The 19,590-nt window shown below is 34.8% G+C and overlaps 1 protein-coding gene across 1 annotated transcript in view; it reads left to right on the top strand.

The window, feature by feature from the left end:
* EEA1 (early endosome antigen 1) overlaps positions 1–19,590 on the top strand; it is a 143,824-nt gene that overhangs the window by 115,361 nt on the left and 8,873 nt on the right. Inside the window, exons 23-27 of the mRNA XM_029955444.1 lie at positions 6,093–6,423; positions 7,555–7,656; positions 9,442–9,636; positions 13,496–13,678; positions 18,299–18,484. Coding sequence (XP_029811304.1) covers positions 6,093–6,423; positions 7,555–7,656; positions 9,442–9,636; positions 13,496–13,678; positions 18,299–18,484 — 997 coding nt within the window. The remainder of the gene's footprint in view (positions 1–6,092; positions 6,424–7,554; positions 7,657–9,441; positions 9,637–13,495; positions 13,679–18,298; positions 18,485–19,590) is intronic.

Raw genomic sequence — 19,590 nt, forward strand, 5'->3', positions numbered from 1 at the left:
AATCATACAAGTATATTCTTTTTTTATGATTGGCTTTTTCCCCCCACTCAATGTACTATTTTTAAATTCATCTGTATAGTGGAATATTATTCCACTGAATGGACTACAGTTTGTTTATCTGTTTTCTGTTGGTGAGTATTTTTAGTTTATTTTTGCAGTTTTTTGATATTATGAATAAGGATGCTATCAGTATTCTTACAAGCATTTTTGTGAAAGTACAGGGCCATGGTGGAGTAGCTGTATGTTTAACTGCTTGAGAAACTGTGAAACCTTTTCCCAAAGTGGCTGTACCATTTTTATACTTCTACTGGGAATGTTTCATTGCTTCATATTCTTGCCATTATTTGGTGTTGTTGGTCCTTTAATTTTAGCTATTTATTGAAGATGAGGTGGTGTCTTATTGTGGGTTTAATTTGCATTTCTTCACCTGTGGAGTGTCTGTTAAATTATTTTGCCTATTAAAATTTTTTTCTCCATTGGGTCTTTTTATCACTGATTTGTAGGAGTTCTTTATATATGCCAAGTACTAATCCTTTGCCAGATAGCCAGCAAGCTAACCAGACAAATAGATTATCAAGACTTTTCCTAACAGCTTTGCTTTCGTGTGTGTGTTTGTGATATCTTTCAGTGAAAAGATTTAAATTTTGGTTGAATTCAATTTGCCATTTATTTTTATTTTATGTTTAATGTTTTCTGTCCTTTCTAAGAAACCTCTGCCTACCCCCAAGGTTTATGAAGAATTTTCTTATGTTTTCTTCTAGAAGTTTTACAGTTTTAGTTTGTACATTTAGGTCTAGGATATATGTTGAACTTCTTTTTGTGAGAGGTCAGAGATGGAGTCCAGGATCATCTTTTTTCCCATACATTGTTAAGTTGCTCTGGTACCATTTGTTGATAAAACTTTTTTCGTCCAATGAATGGCCTTTGCTGCCTTTGTCAAAAGCAGCATATATGTGAGTTTATTTGTGGGCTTTATTCTATTTTATTGGTCTATGTGTCTGTATGATATCCTGACACCAGTACCATCCTGTTTTGACTTTTGTAGCTTCTTGGTATAGGTATTGATATCAGGTTGTATCAGCCCTCCAACTTAATTCTTTCTCAAGGTTGTCTTCTTTTAAGTTTATTGCTTTTCCATATAAATTTTAGTATTAACTTTTCCATTCCTACAAATAAAATTTTGGGGTTTTGATTGGAATTCAGTGAATCTCTAGTTCGGTTTGGGGGAGAATGAATGTTTTAACAATACTGAGTCTTCTGTGAACATGGTATATGTCTAATATTTATGTCTTCTTTAATATCTCTGATCAACATTTTTTTTAAAATAGGGATCTTGAATATCTTTTACTAAATGTAATCCAAAATACTTCATGTTTTTCAATTTTATTGTAAATGGAAATGTTTTTATAATTCAATTTTCTGATCACCTGTGGCTAGTACAAACATACAGTTAAGTCGTATATATTGACTTACTACTGTCCAGCCTTGTTAAGTTAGCATTTTTGTTTTGTAGAGGTTTAAGAATTTTTAAGTGGACAGTCTTGGTATATGTGAATTAGCAACAGTTATACCTTTTTTTTCCTTCAGTTTGTAGGTTTCTGATTTTTTTTTCTTGACTTGCTGCTATCTAACACCTCTAGTGAATGTAAAAAGATCGTGGATATCCTTGTGTTGTTCCCAGCCTTGAGCAGGAAACAGGAAATATTTCATCATTAATTTTGAGATTAGCTGTAGGTTTTTTTGTATATTCTTTTATCAGATTGAACACATTCCTATCTTTACTAATTTGGGGTTTATCAATTTTCTAAAAGAACCTTTGATTTGATTTTTTAGCGTTTCTCTTTAATTTATTCCTCATCTTCCCTTTAGTATTTTCTTTCTTAGACTTTGGGTTTAGTTTGCTCTCCTCTTTATAGTTTTTTAATGCAAAACCTTCCCTGTGGCTGTTTACCTTTTGTAGTATCTGTTTCCTTTTCTCAGCTCCTCACCCTCTTTGTATTTTGTCAATGTCAGATGTCAGGCATTCTGCAGATGGTAGTTACATGTCTTAGTCCAGTGAAATCAGTGTAATATGACAGTTTTTCAACAGATGGAATAAATTACCTTGAGGAAGATTGTCTTTTTTTTTTTTTCTAGTTTGCACTAAGTGCTTAATGGGCTCATGAAAACTCTGAGTATAAAGATGGATTCGTTTAGAAGATATTAGGATCTAAAATATTAATTGATATATGAAATTTCAGATGTCATTGGTGGCAGAGAAGGTATGTGCTTCCAGACATATCCTAAATAGTCATTAAAGGTGCCAAGATGGGGTATCTTTTCTTCACTCCTAAGATAGAATGAGTCTCTTTAGTTTGTTCTTGATGTTGATGCTTATTGGGTCTTGCTATAAGATCTTCAGTGGACACATTACTCACTAGAATTTTGATGGATAAAAATCAGTTCTACCCTATCAGTTCCCTGGATATCTCATGGGAGGGCTTGTGACCCCATTGATGGGCTTGTGACATTTCAGTAGACTTTGCCTTTAAATGCCAGATAGCCCACTCTGACTGAGTTGACAGACTTGATCTCTAACAAGGGTATGAAGATTTTGACCCTCCATAGTATAGATGGAAGCTGAGAGCCTGGGAGAGGTACCCTTTAGGGAAATGAAATAAAACCCATCAGATTGATGATAAATTGTTTCACACCTTCATGGTTTTGTCTTTGGGAGTGATGGTGAAAAATTTCTTGTTTTCACAAGTAGAGTGGATCCTGATGCTTTGAATTTGAGAATATAGAGATGCATTGGACATCTTAAATGGCATTCCTTCTCACTGTTTGCATCATAGTTTCTGGTGCACAGGTGTTTGGGGAGCATATCTGATCCTTCATATCACCCACTGTGTAGTTTTTCACCTCTGGAACTCAATCATCAGTCCATGAAGATACCTCTGAGTTAGTTCTTATTCTCCTTCCCAAGGTCCCTGTAGGCCCAGTGGTTCTTTCCATTTCTAATGGGTTCAATGTAAATGGGCCCATTTTTATTCTGTGTTCTAATCTCATGGTTCAGAACTCACTCAGAGGCTTCTGCATCATTTTGCTTGTATACTTTATGGAAATGATTTTTATGTGGAGTCTTGCATTTCTACTGTATTACCTAAGAATAAAGGGCCAGGGAAACACATTTGGGATTTGACTAAACCTCATCCCTGATCCTAGGGCTCAGCCTAAGGCCCACCCACATCTGTATATCTAAAGTCCCTCCAACTCTCATCTTACAATGTCTTTTCATCACTGTACAGTTTAATATTTTTTCTAATCTCCTTTGTGATTTTTTTTTTGATACATGGGTTATTTAGAAGTGTATTGGGTTATTTAGAAGTATGTTGTTTACTTTCCAAATATTTGGAGTTTTTCTACATAGCTTACAGTTATTGACTTCTAATTTAATTCCATTGCAAACAGAGAACATACTCTATAAAATTCAACTTTTTTCTTTTTTTTTTTAATTAAAAATTTTTTTTTAATGTTTATTTATTTTTGAGAGAGAGAAAGAGACGCGAGCGAGCACATGAACAGGGGACGAACAGAGAGAGAGACGGAAACACAGAACCTGAAGCAGGTTCCAGGCTCTGAGCTGTCAGCACAGAGCCCACTGCGGGACTTGAATTTAAAAATCGCAAGATCATGACCTGAGCTGAAGTTGGACCCTTAACCAATTGAGCCACCCAGGCACCCCTAAAATTCAGCTTTACAAACTGCCTTATTTATGGCACAGTGTATGGCTTATCTTGGTTAATTTTCCACGTGCACCTGTGTTTATTCTGTGTTGGATAAAGTGTTTTATAAATATCAACTAAATCAAGGTGGCTGATAATGTTTAAAAAATTATTTTTGTTTGAATATAGTTGACACACACTGTTACATTAATTTAAGCTGTACAACATAGTGATTCAGCATGCCTGTATGTTTTGCTCTGTTCACAATGGTGGCTACCACCTATCACCAGACAACACTGTTACAGTACCATAGGCTGTGTTCCCCGTTCTGTACTTTTGCTCTCTTGACTTATTCATTCCAGGTAATGTGGTTTAACCTTCCGTATCTTTGCCACTTTATTCCTCTGGTGGTTCTGTCAATTTCTGAGGAGGAGGTGTTAAAGTTTTCAACTATGATTGTGGGTTTATTACTTTAGAACTCTTTATTTTTTATTAAAAAAATTTTTTTTAATGTTTATTTATATTTGAGACAGTGTGAGTAGGGGAGGGGCAGAGAGACAGGGAGACACAGAATCCGAAGCAGGCTCCAGGCTCCAAGCTGTCAGCACAGAGCCCAACACGGGGCTTGAACTTAGGAACAATGAGATGAAAACCTGAACTGAAGTCAGACACTTAACTGACTGAACAACCCAGGCACCCCACTTTAGTGCCCTTTTTAAAAATAAAGTTTTATAGTGACCACGAAATCCTTTATTTCTGTTTTCCCTTCTTTGGTTCACATAATCTTATGATTTTATAATAATTATTTATGGGAAAGTTAAGTAGCATAGTAATATATATCAAGTCCTAATTTAGGATTGGTTGATAGAAATTATAACTCTGTTAGAAAGGTAAAATTAGTGTAATGACTTTTCTAATTAAAAATAAATTTTTTAAAATTTTTTTTGGAGAGAGTACAAGCAGGAGTGGGGAAAAGGAAAAGGGAGAAGGAGAATTTTAAGCAGGCTCCATGCCCAGCACAGAGCCTGATGTGGGGCACGATCTCATGCCAACCATGAGGTCATGACCTGAGCTGAAATCAAGAGTCTGTCACTTAATTGACTTTAGCCACCCAGGCACCTCAGTGTAATGACTTCCTATTTATACCTTTGAAAATCAGTGAGGTGCAGTATCCTATGAATGTACCCAACTCCCATCGTTTCTAGCCACTTAGAAAGTAAAAGTAAGTTTCTGGGACTAAAAGTTGAAATTTTTCAGCGTATAAATATTCTGGTATTGTATGAATGCCCAACTCCAAATATGTGGCTAGTATATTTTTTAACAACCTCTCTTTAACATATTTTTGAATTTATGCTGATTATAAAGTGTCAGAAATAGTATGTATTCAAGAAATACTACTTTGCATCCAGTTTTATTTTCACTTTTAAAATGGCTTATCTTCGGCGCCTGAGTGGCTCAGTCAGTTAAACGCCCGACTTCAGCTCAGGTCATGATCTCACAGTTCATGAGTTCAAGCCCCCTGTCGGGCTCTGTGCTGACAGCTCAGAGCCTGGACCCTGCTTCAGATTCTGTGTCTCCCTCTCTCTCTGACCTTCCCCTGCTCATGCTGTGTTTCTTTCTGTCTCAATAATAAATAAAACATTAAAACATTAAAAAAAAATAAAATGGCTTATCTTTAACCTGTTATTCTTTTAATGCATAATTTCATTCAATTGGTTCATAATTTTATTCATAATTTTATCAAAACAATAGAGGTTTTTAACTTTCTTGAAGCTATATTTTCATTTCCTTATTCTTGTAGCTTTTTCAATCAGGTGTAGCAAATTTATATTAAGGGACAAATGATAACAAATCTCTTGTATAATCTGTTAGGCTCCAGGATTAAAGTGAATCTTTTTTTTGTCTTTGTGCTTGAAATGAAATTTTTTTTTTGCTTTATTTTTTTCTGGGTTAATATGTTTTGAAGTTCAATACCTAAAAAACACATACTGTGTTGCGTGTTTTCAAGGAATGGGACAAAATTCTTTATTTGCTTGGGAACTAACACAGTGAGCAGTTTCTTTAAGGTGCACAGAAAAGCCTTTCTGGCTCTTGTAGATGAGAGTCTGCTCTCTGTGCAGTTTGAGGAGGGCATCTATTGCAATAGGTAAGACTGGATTAAGTCAGGAGGATTAGGTGGTTTTAGCTTTACCACTAACTTACTTGACTCAAAGAAAATCAGCTCTGTTTCATGATCAGATCATATTTAAGGTTTTTTTAGTTGTCTGATTTTATGACATTTAATCATTTTTACTTCTGAGCTACACATGGAAGTTTTAAAGCTCAATAATTATTCATTTTTAATGGTAAATTATACATCATTTAAAACATTGTTTCTTAAATATTTAGAGTATCCAGTACAAAGTTGGAACTACAGAAAAAATATGAAGCTCTTGAAAATATGAAGCAAATGCTTACCAAGCAAGAGGAAGAAAAAAAAGTCCTTAAACAAGAAATTGAAAATTTAAGTCAAGATGCAAAGATGCAACACAAGGAATTGAATAACAAAATTCAAACATCAGCAGCAGAACTACAAAAACTGAAGGTGGAGAAAGAAACTCTAAGGACAGAGCTTTCTACAGCTAAAGAGAATTTATCAAAAGTTTCTGATTCTTTGAAGAACTCCAAAAGTGAATTTGAAAAGGAAAATCAGAAAGGAAAAGCTGTTATATTAGATTTGGTTAGTTGTTTATGTTTACTTGATTAGGGAGAAATGATTTTTATTTAAGATGTATTGGTTTTTCTGTTTAATTTACTATTGACTTTTTATCTTACATTTAAATGATTTTAATTCTAACGAAGACATGAATTGAGATTGCTTAACCTGAGAAAAAGATATTGGTGTTTGTGTGTATAATTTTCCAGAGGCCCAGGAAACTTTCAGTTAAATAAACAATTTTTCTTTATTGCTGGTATGATGCTATGTTTGGGAGGCTGCCTCTTGTTCATCCTTAGAGAAATTTTCATGAAGAATATAGCTGCTGGTTCAAGCATTATTCACTTGCATAAAAAAACAGAAAAAGATCAGAAAGGTTGTGATGACTTTCAGTCGTGGTACTATAAGCTTTCTAATTCTCGACTGAATTTCTAAAATTCTAGATAATAGCATGTCTTGGAGATACCATAAACCACATTTAAACTATATAGAAAAAAAGTCACATCTCAGGAAGTTCTTCACGGTGAATGCATTCTCAGAAATACTTTAACCCAAAATAACAGAGTAGCAGAGAAAGTTGAGTTATTTCGTTCTCAATATGAAAATCAGTAAAGTGTGTAGTAGCACACAAAATATATGGCATTAGTATGTTACCTTTATGTTTGTTTCTGTTTGGAGAAATCATCTCCTATATATACATCTTCCTTTTTAAGTTATATGTGATTATTCCTTATTTATTGTTTTAATGCTTTCTTTCACAAAAATTTCTTTTCCATTTTTTGAAGATTGCTATACTTTTAAAATAGCATGACAAGTTAACTATAATTAATTCTGTGACATAAAAATGGATTCCACAGAATTCCAGAGTAATCTGCTGTTGGTTGATGATAGAAGCTTTAACTTTTTCCCCTCCCCTCTACGTTTACTGATGTAATATTTGCCACCATTATAACTGCAATGGATGATTCTATCCCATTCTAAACCATCAATGATTCTAATTTATTCCCAATGTGTAGATCTTACTAAGAAATGGATGATTCTATCCCATTCTAAACTATCAATGATTCTAGTTTATTTCCAATGTGTGGATCTTACGAAGTGCATAAATCAGAGTTCTTAAATTTACATAATATAGTTTTTTTTGTTTGTTTTTAGGAAAAAACTTGCAAAGAATTAAAGCATCAGCTTCAAGTACAGACAGAAAATGCGCTTAAGGAACAGAATGAACTGAAAAAGTCACTTGAAAAAGAGAAGCAGGTAAGATTTTCTTTTTCTGTAACACAAAACAGGTAAAGAATAATAACTTCTGTATTTACAAAATTTTCACACTGATAGTTGTCAGAGGAGGTTTATTTGTCTGAAATATAATGGATCACAAAAAGATAGTTTAAATTGTTATTTGTGTTCTACCTACTACTAAAAAGATTAAGCTAGTTTATAATAAAAGACTCAAAGGATTATAACTAATAAAGTTAATTGAATCAACTTACTATAAAGTTATAATTAGATAATTTAGATTAAGGTACATTATTATGATTGAAAAAATATCTTGATAGGCTTTCAATAGAAATAAGGGCTCTTTATTTCATGGACATTTATATTTAATGGTATGTTAAAGGTTGTATAACAACAGATTTTTTAATGGTTGATGCTTTTATTGCTCTCCATCAAAAACAAACCAGCAAATGAGTAAATAAATGGATATAATATACAGTTATTATTCTCAGAAGACCTACCTCTTGTGGTTAGAATCCAGGTATATATTTTTTCTAGAAATATGATTTGATAAAGCAGCAAAACCTAGTCCTGAGAAGCCTTAATGTGATCGTAGTCTGGTTGTTGATTGAAAGAAGACACCTGTGTTTTAATGCCAGCCTTTGAATGGATAAATTATGGTGACTTAGCATCCAAGCTCTGAATCCAGATTGTCCAGATTTATATCCTGACTGTGCCATTTGCTAGTTATGCTGACTTGCCTTGCTTTATGCAGATTACTTCATTTCTCTGTGTTCCTTTTTCCTCAGCAGTAAAATGGGGCTAATAACAGAATCTGTGGCATAGGATTATTATAAGAGATAAATGGGTTAATGTATTTCAGAGTACTTAGAACACTTAACATAACCAAATAAATAAATGCTCTAATCTTAGCTGTCACTTTATCATTGGTTATCATATTATAATCATCATTATTGTTACACTACCTGACTTCTGTTTTGCATAAAAATATTTCCCTTTGTGTTGGAGATGAGCTGAAGCAACCATCTGTAGCAGTGAATCTTTTCAAAATTAACTTTGAATATAGTCCAATGCTTGAATTAGGTTCACAATGAAATATGCAAAAAACATGAAAACATGACTTTGGCTGGAAGGGTGGGAGATCATAGTAGTTCACATTGACCACAGGGTGACTTTTTATGATACCTCATTTTGAACAGAAGTAAATCCTGGTAGACTGTAAGAACAAAGTGACAGCACAGTATGCACCAGCCCTCTAAGTAAGGAAACTGTTGAAGTGTATAGTTTTGTGTCATCAGACAGATACTAAACATATTTGCCAAAAATGATTTTAGTTTTATCAGAATTAATATGGAGCTATTCTTTTTGGTTAACTAACCATGGCCATCAGGCTAAGTTAGCATTCTGAGAATATTCTTGAAGGACAGTAGACACTCCAGCAATCTAAAGATTGATGTTGATACCCCTATTTCCTGTGATACAGGGTAATACTAGTTTAGTTCATTTACAAGCTCTATCCAAATATATATTTTCAAGTTAGAAAGGAAAATAAGATTAAACAAATAATGAAGACTAATTCAGCATGTCATCTAAAAGTGAATGGTGTCAATTATGAAAGCTCCATGAGGGCAGGGATTGTTTTGTTCTGTTTTGTTTTTGTTTTTGTTTTTGTTTCTATGTTTACTACTGATCCACTGTGGCCACCAGGCTTAGTAGTTTCTACCTAGAGTAGTGCTTGGCATGTAGTAGGTACCCAATAAATGTGTCTTGATTGAATGAATGCTAAACAGATTTCATCTTTTTTAGACTTCTCATCAGTTGAAGTTGGAACTCAGTTCAATGCAGGGACAAGTTGCACAGGCCCAGAATACTTTAAAACAAAAGGAAAAAGAAGAACAGAAACTTCAGGGGAACATAAATGAGTTAAAGCAATTGACTGAACAGAAGAAAAAGCAAATTGAAGCACTCCAAGGAGATGTGCAAGTTGCTATTTCACAGAAGGTAGCACTATATTTGTTTACTTTCTATGGGAAGAAAATCTTTGCAGTTTAGATAATATAACACAGGAGTTGCAACAAAGAAAAATTTAGATGTGCTCAAAATTTTTCTAAGTATTTTCTAATGTATAAAAGCACTGAAGTATGTAATTAAATATATGTCTGGATTTCCATTTACTGTAACCATGTTTTTAGATGATGTTTATTTAAAATTATAGTCTAATGATTTGATAGACGTAAATAGCATCAAATTAACATTTGATGAGATGGGAATAATTTATATAACCCTTCTGGTGCATTAGAAACTTTTAAAAGAATTTAAAAATAAGTTATCCTTACTAAAGGAAGGTAAGAAGAAAAACCATAAAATGGTATGTATTTAAAAAACTAAGGAGTGTAGGTTTCATATAGTTGTAACTGTTTGATATTTTAAGTTACAGCTAATGGTTTCCATTTCTAAGCGATTCCAGTTTATTAGTAAGCATCTGTTTTTTATTCTTAAGTATTTCCCAATACTCGTTCACACCAAAGTTGACAGAAATGGGTTATACTGAATATTTCAGCAGAAAGCTTTTCCCGACTGTTGGTATGTGCATATCAGTTGGCCCATGGAAAAGAGAGAAGTGAAATCTGTATTATGTAGAACAAACACAATATATCATAAGAAGAGTTGGCAATCATATTACTAGAGGAAATAAAATTAACCTTGCAAATAGGTTATTTTATGTTGACCACTGTTTTTATAACCATTATTATGCCACTTTACAAAAGAGTAATTTTCTAATAAATGAGTAGACAAATTTGCCTGTGCATTTTTGGTGTTATATATAATCATAAGTCAGGTGTAATTATCACAATATGTATTTTGTTGTATGATTTGATGTCTTGAGGTCATTCTTTTCTCCCAAATCTATTACTCTCATATTCAAGTATTCCCCAAATCTTCATTTTTATTGCATCATAACTTCATGAATTAAAAAAAGTCCAATTATTTTTAGCACATTTTCTCTTTAAATTATTAACTATAATATGATTTCTCTTAGATTTATGATTAATGTATATGCCTGTTCTTTGCATGACTTTATTAGTTGACACCTTAAGAATTACGAGATTTAAAGGAAGTATTTTTATTGTTAGTTATCTTAGTTTGGGTTGCTATACCAAAAATACCATAGTCTAGGTGGCGTAAACAATAGATGTTTATTTTTCACAGTTCTGTAGGCTGGGAAGTCCAATATAAAGACACTGGCATATTCATTGTCTGGTGAAGACCCATTTCCTGGTTTGTAGGTAGATGCTTTCTTGCTATATCGTCATAAGGATGAGAGAGAGATTATCTCTCTTGTGTTTTTTCTTGTAAGGGCTCTAATCCCACGTATGAGGGCTAATGACCTCCTAAAAGTCTACTACATCCAGGGGCGTCTGTGGGCTCTGTCAGTTAAGCATCCGCCTCTTGATTTCAGGTCATGATCTCATGGTTCATAAGTCTGATGGTTCATAAGTCTGAGCCCTACTTCTGTCTCTATGCTGTGTGGAGCTTGCTTGGGATTCTCTGTCCCTTTTTCTTCCTTGTTTGCATGTGTGTGTGCTCACATGCTCTCTCTCTCTGTCTCTTCTCTCTCTGCCTCTCAAATAAACTTCAAAAAATTTTTTGAAAAAGGTTGTATCTTCAAATATCATCACATTATGGATCTAGGCTTCAACCTGAACTTTTGTGGGGAAGACATAAGCATTCAGCCATGGCTATAGTTAATTTATGTTAGTGTATGGATGCTAAAATAAGGAGCACGCTTTTTAAATTCGGGGAGAAAGGAATTTTGGGGAATGTTGGATGGATAGCCTGTTGCTATAAATTAGACTTTAAATTTAGAGTAACTAGGTGGTGCTGGGTAACTTAGTCCATTGAGTGTCTGACTCTTGATTTCAGCTCAGGTCATGATCTCACAGTTCATGAAATCGAGCCCCACGTTGGGCTCTGTACTGGCAGTGCAGGGCCTGCTTGTGAGTCTCTCTCCTTTCTCTCTGCCCTCCATTGCTTGTTCTCTCAGTCTCTCAAAATAAATAAAACTTTAAAAAAATTTAGAGTAACTAGAGAATCATTGAAAGGTCAGTATGGTTTGGTTTTGTTGAGGAGCAGTGTAGCATATAAAGAAGGACATAGGTTGTAGCTAGGCAGATCTGAATTTAAATTTCATGTGACACACTTTAGGATTAGGGTCACAGGGAAGTGGTTATCTTTCTGAGCTAAATAGAATTGTAGAGTTATTATAAAGATTGAGAAGGTGTATTTAAAATACCTACTGCTGTGCACAGGGCAATATAGAAAAAAAGTAGTTGTTGGCTATTAAATGGAAATATATGACCTGAAACTGATCTACGGGTGTCAGTGTGCATGATTGACTATGCAGTGATGGTCTGTGACAGTTATCACTCACCCACAGTGAAGTAGGAAAAACAAAGATAATGTTTAAGTAGGTATGAATATGTATGTGTATGCACTGATATAGCACACGTATGTGTACGCACACACACTTTGGATATGATTGAGGGCCACTGATCAAGAATTCTGCAAGTAGGCTATAGGTCAATGGCTCCTACACCAACTTTATTTGAAATCTATTATAGGAAATCAGAATGAATAAGGTATTGCCCCCAACTCTCTCTCTCTCTCTCAAAAATAAACATTTAAAAATCTTTTTTAAAAAAGAATAACTCTACATTTGTGGCTTGTGCAAGTGGATAGATGACCATAGTTATTGGGGGAAAGAAACTTTTTGATGAGCAGCATTGCTCTCGGGAACCAAGAGTTCTGCTTGAGATAGTTCTCTGTGAGTCACTGAAGTGGAGATGTCAGGGAAGTACTGGGTTATAATGAGCCCAGAGTTCCGGCAGAGAGATTGGGGCTAGAGACACAAATTCATGACTCACTTGTCAATAAGTGATATTTAAAGTTGAGATCTTCTAGAGAGAGACTGTATGGAATAAAAGAAGGTCAAGGACAGAACCCTGGCATCCTACAATACTGAGAGATTAAACAGAAGAAGAGGAGCTAGTAAAAGATTTTAAGAAGGAATGACCAATGAGGTAGGCAGAGAACCTAAAATACAAGCTGCCCTGGAAACCAGGTTGAGGAATGTTTCTAGGAGGGAACATCATCAACTATTTCAAGTTCTGCTGGGGAGGAGAGGTAAGCTGTGGGCAAGGACATGAGTAGCGGGTTTTGAAACAAGAGGGTCACTGGTTGTTTAAACAGAGGTTGCATTGAGTTAGTGTATTTATTTTAAAAGCCAGTGCTTGTTTTCATACTACGCACACATATATTTTAATTACGTTATGATTTGTGTATATCTTCTGAGTCTAAAGACAAGTTTAGGGTTTAGAGGAGTCAGACCTTTGCAAGATTTCTTTTTTTGCTCTGTTGTTAATAAACACCATCTTGTAGAAATTTCTTAAGTTGTTCTAGAATTTCAGGGAGTAGAAATGATATGCTTCAATGCAGTAATGGCGTTTTTATTTCTTTCCTATAGAAATTTCCCTTAGTTCAACCTTAAATTACATCATCTTCTAAGGCATCTAGCACTGTCTCTTCCGTCAGAATGTGGGTGTTACTCTCAGTCTCCTGAGACATTGATACTTGGGACTTGCCAGTGAAATGCTTTTCTCTGTGTGTAATGCCTTTTCGTCTTTTGCTTTTTAAATTGGGACTTGTTGGATTTTGTATTTTGTAAATCTTTAAGTTTTTTTAGGGCACAAATACAGTTTAATTTGTTCTCAGGGATCTTCTTTCTTGTGTGGATTTCCTTTTATATTTGTAACTGGTTTGTGCTATGCATGCTGTTCTAAACAACTATTGTGTGTTGCAGACAGCGCTTGAGAATAAATTACAGCAGCAGTCAGCACAAGCAGCCCAGGCACTTGCAGCAGAGAAAGAGAGCACGTCGGCGCTACAAAATTCCTATGAAAAAAGTCAGGAAAATTTAAAACAGCTTCAATCTGATTTCTATGGGAAGGAATCTGAACTTCTTGCCACAAGGCAAGATCTTAAGGTATAGTAACATATATCGTAAAAACTCAGTGAGTTGTTTTTAGGCGTTCATTAAATGGTTGATTTGAGACCAGATGGACAAGGGAATGTTAGTGTTTATGGAATATCATGCTTGTTTTCTACTAAATTATTATTTTTGGAGTAACATGCTTTTTAATAATGAAATTGTTTTATATTATAACAATATATATGTAAATATAGGCATTTAAAAATAACATCTGTAACAGTAAAATAATTTGGAAATACATTAATTACTACATTATTAGCTTATCTAAAGACTTTGCTGTCTTTTTATAAATATAAAAAGATAACTTTGCCTTTAGTTTTTATATTGGTCAACCTCCCAAGACTACTAGAATGTCTCATCATTAAAATTAGGATATTATAGCTCAAAGTAAACGTAACCTTAGTTTAATTATCTAAGCATACATAGCAATCTTGTTCTTGACAATTCTATTTTATTAAAGTATCATGTTTATACTTAAAGTATGAGTTCTCCAAGGTAAGTGGAACATTTGTGTTCTCTCCCACAGGATTTAGTAGTTCTCTTTTTTTTGGTCATCATGAAATGTTATGTTTTTGTTTCTTTCCTTTTTTTTTTTTTTTTTTTTTTTTTTTTTTTTTTTTTTTTTTTTTTTTTTTTTTTTTTTTTTTTTTTTTTTTTTTTTTTTTTTTTTGGTAAATTTGTTAATTTAAAGTACATTATTGAAAAATTTTGTTGAAAATCACAGGATACTTCTATATAACATATAAATGTTCTGTCTGTATTTTATCATAGGCTGTTATAAGGAAGGCTTTATGAAGGAGGTAGGACTTGAACAGGTGCTCAAGGATATATAGAATTTGGATATATAGAGAGTCCTGAAGAAGGTCATTTCACTCGGGGGCACATTTGAGAAAAGGTATTACAGCGGGAGTGAACAAAACCAGGAGGCTGTTACTAGTCACGAGCATGCTGGCTTGTGTTTGGAGGATAAATTTCAAAACGTTGGGATCAAATTGTGAAGTATCTTAGATGCCTAGCAAGGATGATTGGAATTTATATTTTGGGTTGGAGAGGGATGAGGAGTGTAGGCAGAGGAGTAAAATGAAGACAACAGTACTTTGGACAATTTAACCGGGAAGACGTTTATAGACAGCTTGGATTGGACCTGGGGAACAAGAGATAGGGAGTGCAGTGAAGAGGCTGTCTTCCTTCCTCCACAAATGCCATTGATTAGAACTGGACTTAAAGTTCAAGAAGATGGAGCAGAAGAGATTAATGTGAGAGACAGGATGAAACAGGAGACAATACAGACAGGCTGCAGGGCACGGAGGGAACTGGGGGTGACTAACGATTTGACAAAGAAATAGGCAATTTGGGGCAAAGAATTTTCATGGTGGCCAGAAAAAAACACCACCTGACAGAAAATGTCTCATTTCCTATGCTTTCTAAGTAGCTTTACATTCTTTGTACTTTATTTTTCTTTAGAACACTATTAAAAGTCAGGGAAGGTCTGTGGAAGATGTGGGTTCTGTCGGGAACCACAGAAAAGATTTGCTCAGGTCTATAGGCTAGGCTGGTGACCTGGCTGAGGATAAGGAATGGACAGTGGAGCAGCAGGGCTGAGTGGAGACTAGAGAGGAGATTTAGCACTTAGTCCAGGTGCACGTGACGGTGGTGTGGGCAGCAAAAGTAAGGATGGAGAATATGGATGAATTAGAAGGATGTTTAGCTGATCAAGGAGATGAAACTTAATGATTGATTGTACAAGTCCTATAGAAATCACACTGTTGGGTTCTTTTTTTTCCATATAGATGTCTTACCCAAGAGCATTACATGGTGACAGGACTTAGATGTTTTAGATCAATATTATTTCATTACCCCGACTATTTTTATTGTGCTTGAAAGCTATGTTGTATACTAATAATTTTATACATGAGAAAAAATGCATGGACAAAAAGAGAAAGGCAGAGAGTCAGGCTGCTGAGTTGTTCCACTGTTAGGTGTGGCTAGGGCCTCCAGTCAAAGCCTCCTTTTGCAGACAGGACCTGGCATAGTTTGTGACGTACCCAGTTGCACAATAACAGAGGCATGACTAGATCTCAGTTCTTTGATTCATAGCCCTTTACTCTTTTATCATCACTAGGATTTTTAAATATGAAGTCGAGTATTGCTAAATTCTATTATTAATGTTTCCAAAATGAGAAGTATCTAAACTTCTTAGGAAGTTAAAAAAAAAAGAACTAAATTCCTAGATAACTTCAAATGATATTTATGGACCAGAATAATAGATGATTATCAGCCTCTATTTTTCTTCTGCTTCAGTGACGAATGCTCTTGCTGCATGTAAGAGAGAAGGGGAGAGGTTGAGAACTTTGTAACATGACCCCTACCTAAGTCAAGGCTGCCATCTGTGGGCTGACACTGTACATCGAGACACCAGAAGGGTGGAAGACAGGCTGGCTTGATCTATGCTTTTAGCCCCATCTGCTGGATTATTTATGAAATACTTAGGTTTGTTGACTGTATATTTCAAAAGGGCTGTGTTGTGTGCTATTGTTTGCTGTCGAAGAAAGGCAGAAGTGGAATTTAACTGTAAATTTTGTAAAATTCTAGGCTAATAAGTTTAGAATTAAATACAAATTGTTAGCCTATACTATTCCTTATGTCATTTAATCAGACATCAAGAAAAAGTAATAAAAATTTTAAAAGTTTATTTTGAAAGAAGAGAAAAATTGTTAAGCAACAAAAAGTGATAGCTACCACAGAACACTTACCTACACTACTGCAATGTGATTGTGATGTTCAGGGTCAAGATTAGTAGTTGATCTACTCAGGCTTTTGCTTGTTCCAGTGGGAGTAAATGGGTTAAAGATAGGCTCACAAAACTGTTGATTGGGAGAGGGGAGTTCCGTAAAGGAAGCTGAGCAGATGGAAATAAGGTGGCCTGTAACAAGAAAGATAAAAGGAATATTTAAAGTACCTGGCAGTGTATCACTGAAAGATGTGGAAAGATATTCAGAGACAAGGTAGAGCAATATGTCTTGGCATCTTCAGAAGGGAATAGTCCAGATTTTGAGCTTGACTTTAAAGATTTCGTCATTGGGTCTTGGGAGTTAAAAATTTTATTGAGTATTATTTAAACCATAGACAGTTTGGAATTCTTATGGTCAGAGATTAGGGAAGCTGTTAATTTCAGGCTCTAGCAAGCGGTGGTGGTCTTTAGTATTAGATCAGGACCTCTATTACCTGGTAACAGTTGCTATAGACCATATAGGCTAGGCTTTGTCAAACTATTATCTTTGTTTGAAATCACTCTTACCCTTTGTGATGCTTATGTCAGTTCCCACGTGTACCATGGAGCCTTATGTAAACACGTTTCAGGGAAAGTTTTCACACTCACTGGTTTTCTGTGCATTCAGCATGTAGCAAGTGCTCTTCTGCCTCAAACAACTTCCATTTTAGGTGGTGGCTCTGTTTTTCAGGCTATGTAGTCAGCTTCTTCAAGTTAAGGGCTGTCTTTTACCTCCGTTTTCTGCTTTACCAGTATACTCAATTAATGGCCAGCAGCTTGGTTAGCTAAGGACTAGATGACTTTAGGATATTTTAAAAAGAAGCCTTGGTGTTCACTGGAAGCCACTGGAAATCAAATTTCATTTACATCAGGAAGACTTCTGAACTGGGTTTATTTGTAAGGAATACATTGTCTCTTTAAGGAACATTGAGAAACCCCTTAAATAAGGTCTTCGTTTAAAACTTATTTATTTATTTATTTTTCATCAAATGCTTACTATAGTCAAACCTAGCCAGCAGGGATTCTTCTTAAATTATATCTTCTGCCTCCTTTTCAAAGGAACTATACATCCAGAATAAGAAAGGTGAACTTCTTCCAAATGGTAGAAGAGCATCTTGGAGTTCTTTCCTCCCCTTTGGATTCTTTGCACCTGAGAGTGGAAAGGTTCCTGCCAGTTTCCACTGCCCACCCGTTACCATACCTACCCCAGTCTGAAATCTAGTGGGTCAAAAAGCTGGCCCTTTTCACCAGCTTTGGCTTCTCAAAATATTGGGGCTTTAGAACAGTCAGTAACTGTGGGCAGTGGTAACTGACAACACTGCTTCTGCACATAGATGGGAAGTGAGGAGGCTGGGTGACGGCTTTCTCAGAAACAGAACTCCGTATGTCTGCTTGACTTCTTCTTTTGGTTCACTCGATCAGGCTTGCAGCCGTGAAGTACAGTTGTTGGGGTTTTTTTCCCCCCAAGACAAAAACTATTTATTTTTTAAGGATTTCAGCATGCCGAGGGACATATCTGTATATATTTTCATATATTCCAAGTGTGTTCAGTATGATGCCTTTTTATTTGATATTCCGTAATATTACTTAGCTAATAATGCTTACAGTTTCTAAAGGTTTTGGAATTGCTTCAATTTTATTAAATATTTTACACTAAAATGTTTTTTATAAGCAAGAGAGTTAATTGTCTAGTGTTCTTTCTCTTTTACATGATCTTACTGAAGGGCATATCCTTTTATAGTATATTGCTTTCTACTATACTGATACTGTTACATTTATGTTGAAATTTGCTGAAAAGAAAAAAAAGCCATATAATAATTTTGGGACTTTTTTTTTTTAATAAGTCTGTAGAAGAGAAGCTTTCTCTAGCACAGGAGGACTTAATTTCAAACAGAAATCAAATTGGAAACCAAAATAGATTAATTCAAGAACTGAAGAGTGCTACGGCTACCTTGGAGCAGAATTTAGCAAAGAAAGAGCAGCAGTTGAAGGAGCAGTGTAAAATGCTACAAGATGTTCAAAAAGAAAAGGTATTTCATTTTCTGACTGAATCTAGAATCTGAGAGTTGCAGTATCTTTAGAAAATATCTAGTCAAACCTCTTCCTTGATATAGGCATCACTTTACTTCAGTAGCTCTTCTTAGATGGACTTCTGGTTTCTGATATAACACCATGCTCACTGGGAATGTTAATACCAGGAAGTACTTCTTAATAGCCCCCTCATCATTCTACTCTTTTTTCTTATTGCTCTTTTTAGTTCTATAAACAAATCTTTTTCACATCGTAGACCCCTGGTTATTTAAAAACAGGTATCATCCTAGCTCCACAGCTGTTATATAACATTCTTTAAATGTGTGAATGAGATTAAAAGGTCTAGAAATAATTCTTATGCTTATAATTCTTTTTAAAAAAATTTTTTTTTCTTAGCAATTTCTACACCCGACATGGGGCTTAAACTATGACCACAAGATCAGAAGTTGCGTGCTCTTCCAACTGAGCCAACCAGGCAGCTCTTATTCTGAAAATTCTTAAATTTAGAGCCACCAAATTTCTAAGGGAAGTAGGAGCGTATATTATATAAATGATGCTGAATTATAAGGTTGAAACCCTTGGGGCACCTAGGTGGCTCAGTTGGTTAAACGTCCAACTCTTGATTTCAGCTCACGGCATGAGCTCACGGTTTGTGAGTTCAAGCCCCATGATGCAACCAGTATCGAGCCTGCTTGGGATTCTCTCTCTCCCTCTCTCTGCCCTTACACCATTCTCTCTCTCTTTCTCAAAATAAATAAAAATAAACTTAAAACATTAAAGTTAAAAGCCTGTATTATATGACCACTACATTTAAAAGTTAAGATGCTATATGAAAGAGAAATTCATATTCTAGGAAGCACTTTATTTTTGGTTTCATAGTTGAAATGTATTTCTATTAGCTGATAAGATATTATTGTGAAGTATACAATTCCAGAAGTTTGTGGTGTGTCTTAATAGTGCAATTCCTGAAAGTCTCTTTAATTAAAAAATATAGGGGATGTTTTTGTGGGGAGGTAGAGGTGTTGAAGCTGTTATGATATTCCTTAATTTTATCTTGAGTTTAGAAAATTCTGAGAGAACTATATAGCTTTGTAGGCTTTTGTTG

Source organism: Suricata suricatta, chromosome 10 (genome assembly GCF_006229205.1).
Source record: "Suricata suricatta isolate VVHF042 chromosome 10, meerkat_22Aug2017_6uvM2_HiC, whole genome shotgun sequence".
NCBI lineage: Eukaryota > Metazoa > Chordata > Mammalia > Carnivora > Herpestidae > Suricata > Suricata suricatta.